Source organism: Penaeus monodon, chromosome 15 (genome assembly GCF_015228065.2).
Source record: "Penaeus monodon isolate SGIC_2016 chromosome 15, NSTDA_Pmon_1, whole genome shotgun sequence".
NCBI lineage: Eukaryota > Metazoa > Arthropoda > Malacostraca > Decapoda > Penaeidae > Penaeus > Penaeus monodon.
The window spans coordinates 26537578-26538730 of NC_051400.1; the positions used below are offsets into that span (position 1 = coordinate 26537578).

At 37.0% G+C, this 1153-nt stretch overlaps 1 protein-coding gene across 1 annotated transcript in view; it reads right to left on the minus strand.

The window, feature by feature from the left end:
* Positions 1 to 1153, minus strand: part of LOC119581870 (disintegrin and metalloproteinase domain-containing protein 11-like) — a gene marked incomplete at its 5' end in the record, with an annotated part of 193377 nt that overhangs the window by 55183 nt on the left and 137041 nt on the right. Inside the window, 1 exon segment of the mRNA XM_037930027.1 lies at positions 99 to 268. Coding sequence (XP_037785955.1) covers positions 99 to 268 — 170 coding nt within the window.

The following is a 1153-nucleotide window of genomic DNA, read 5'->3' on the forward strand; positions in this document are numbered from 1 at the left end:
GAAGTTACTAGTTAATGCATTATGGCAGTGTCTAAAAGCACAGCCAACAATACCACTTAGTGTATCTTCAAGATAAACAAAATATTCCCGCCACATACCTTGCTTGGAGTGTGGAGAAGGCAGTTCGTCTCTTCAACGGACTGGAGCGAATGGTGGTAGTCATCGACTGAGCACTTTGAGAACTTAGACGGCTGTACGTTGTCTTGTCCTACCACTGCCTTGGACATGATGCAACCGTGCCAGTCTTGGCAGTAGCAGTTAGTTCCTGCTAAAAGAAAACACAGTCATGATCACTCATTGCTGTGGGCTGAGCACTGAAGATGAGAAATGGCTGTTCATTCTGCTAGTAAAACATTCACTTGTTTACGAATGGCAGGCGTGTGCCAGGAATCATTCCTCTGTTTAAATTAGGGGAAATTTGTATCATTTATTCTAATGAGAGGGCCCCTGAACATTTTACTAGGCTTGAGTCAAATCCAAGGGAAAGAAAAGTGACAGTATCTAAGAGGGATTTTAAAAATGTATGACCTAATCATGATTATTTTTGCAAAACCACATGATGTGAACTCTTGACAAAAACAAATAAAAAAATCGCCAAACCAAAGAGGAAGCCGAAAGGATTCATAATCTAAAATAAATGAATATATTTTTCCATGGTGCAAAACATTCTAGTCTATATATGAACTTAGGATAATATATATACACATACTGTTGATTATTTATTACGTGATTCTTATTTTGAAATAATATCAGCAACCAGTGCAGAACCTATGCTACAGTTGTGATAATGCCTTCACAACAGTGTGTTAGGTCTACCTTTCACCAGTTTGTAAGAAAGTGACAACAGGATCTGTAACATGGATTCAGACACCTGTATAATTGTTTAAACACTACATATTGAATACATATTCATCCAATAGAATTTAATTCCACGTAAACAAGAATAATTCAATTTAAGTCTACGGAAACGATAGGCCACATTTTATTACTTACTTTACCTTCGGTACTTTGCCCGTGACTACATTGCGGCTGCTAAGAAACTGAAGTAAATTGACGCATCGTTTGGCAATGGTATTAATTGAACAAATGACATCATCAGTTAATATCAGGACATAAAATTACAATACAAAAAGGTACATTGGAAGGACTCCTT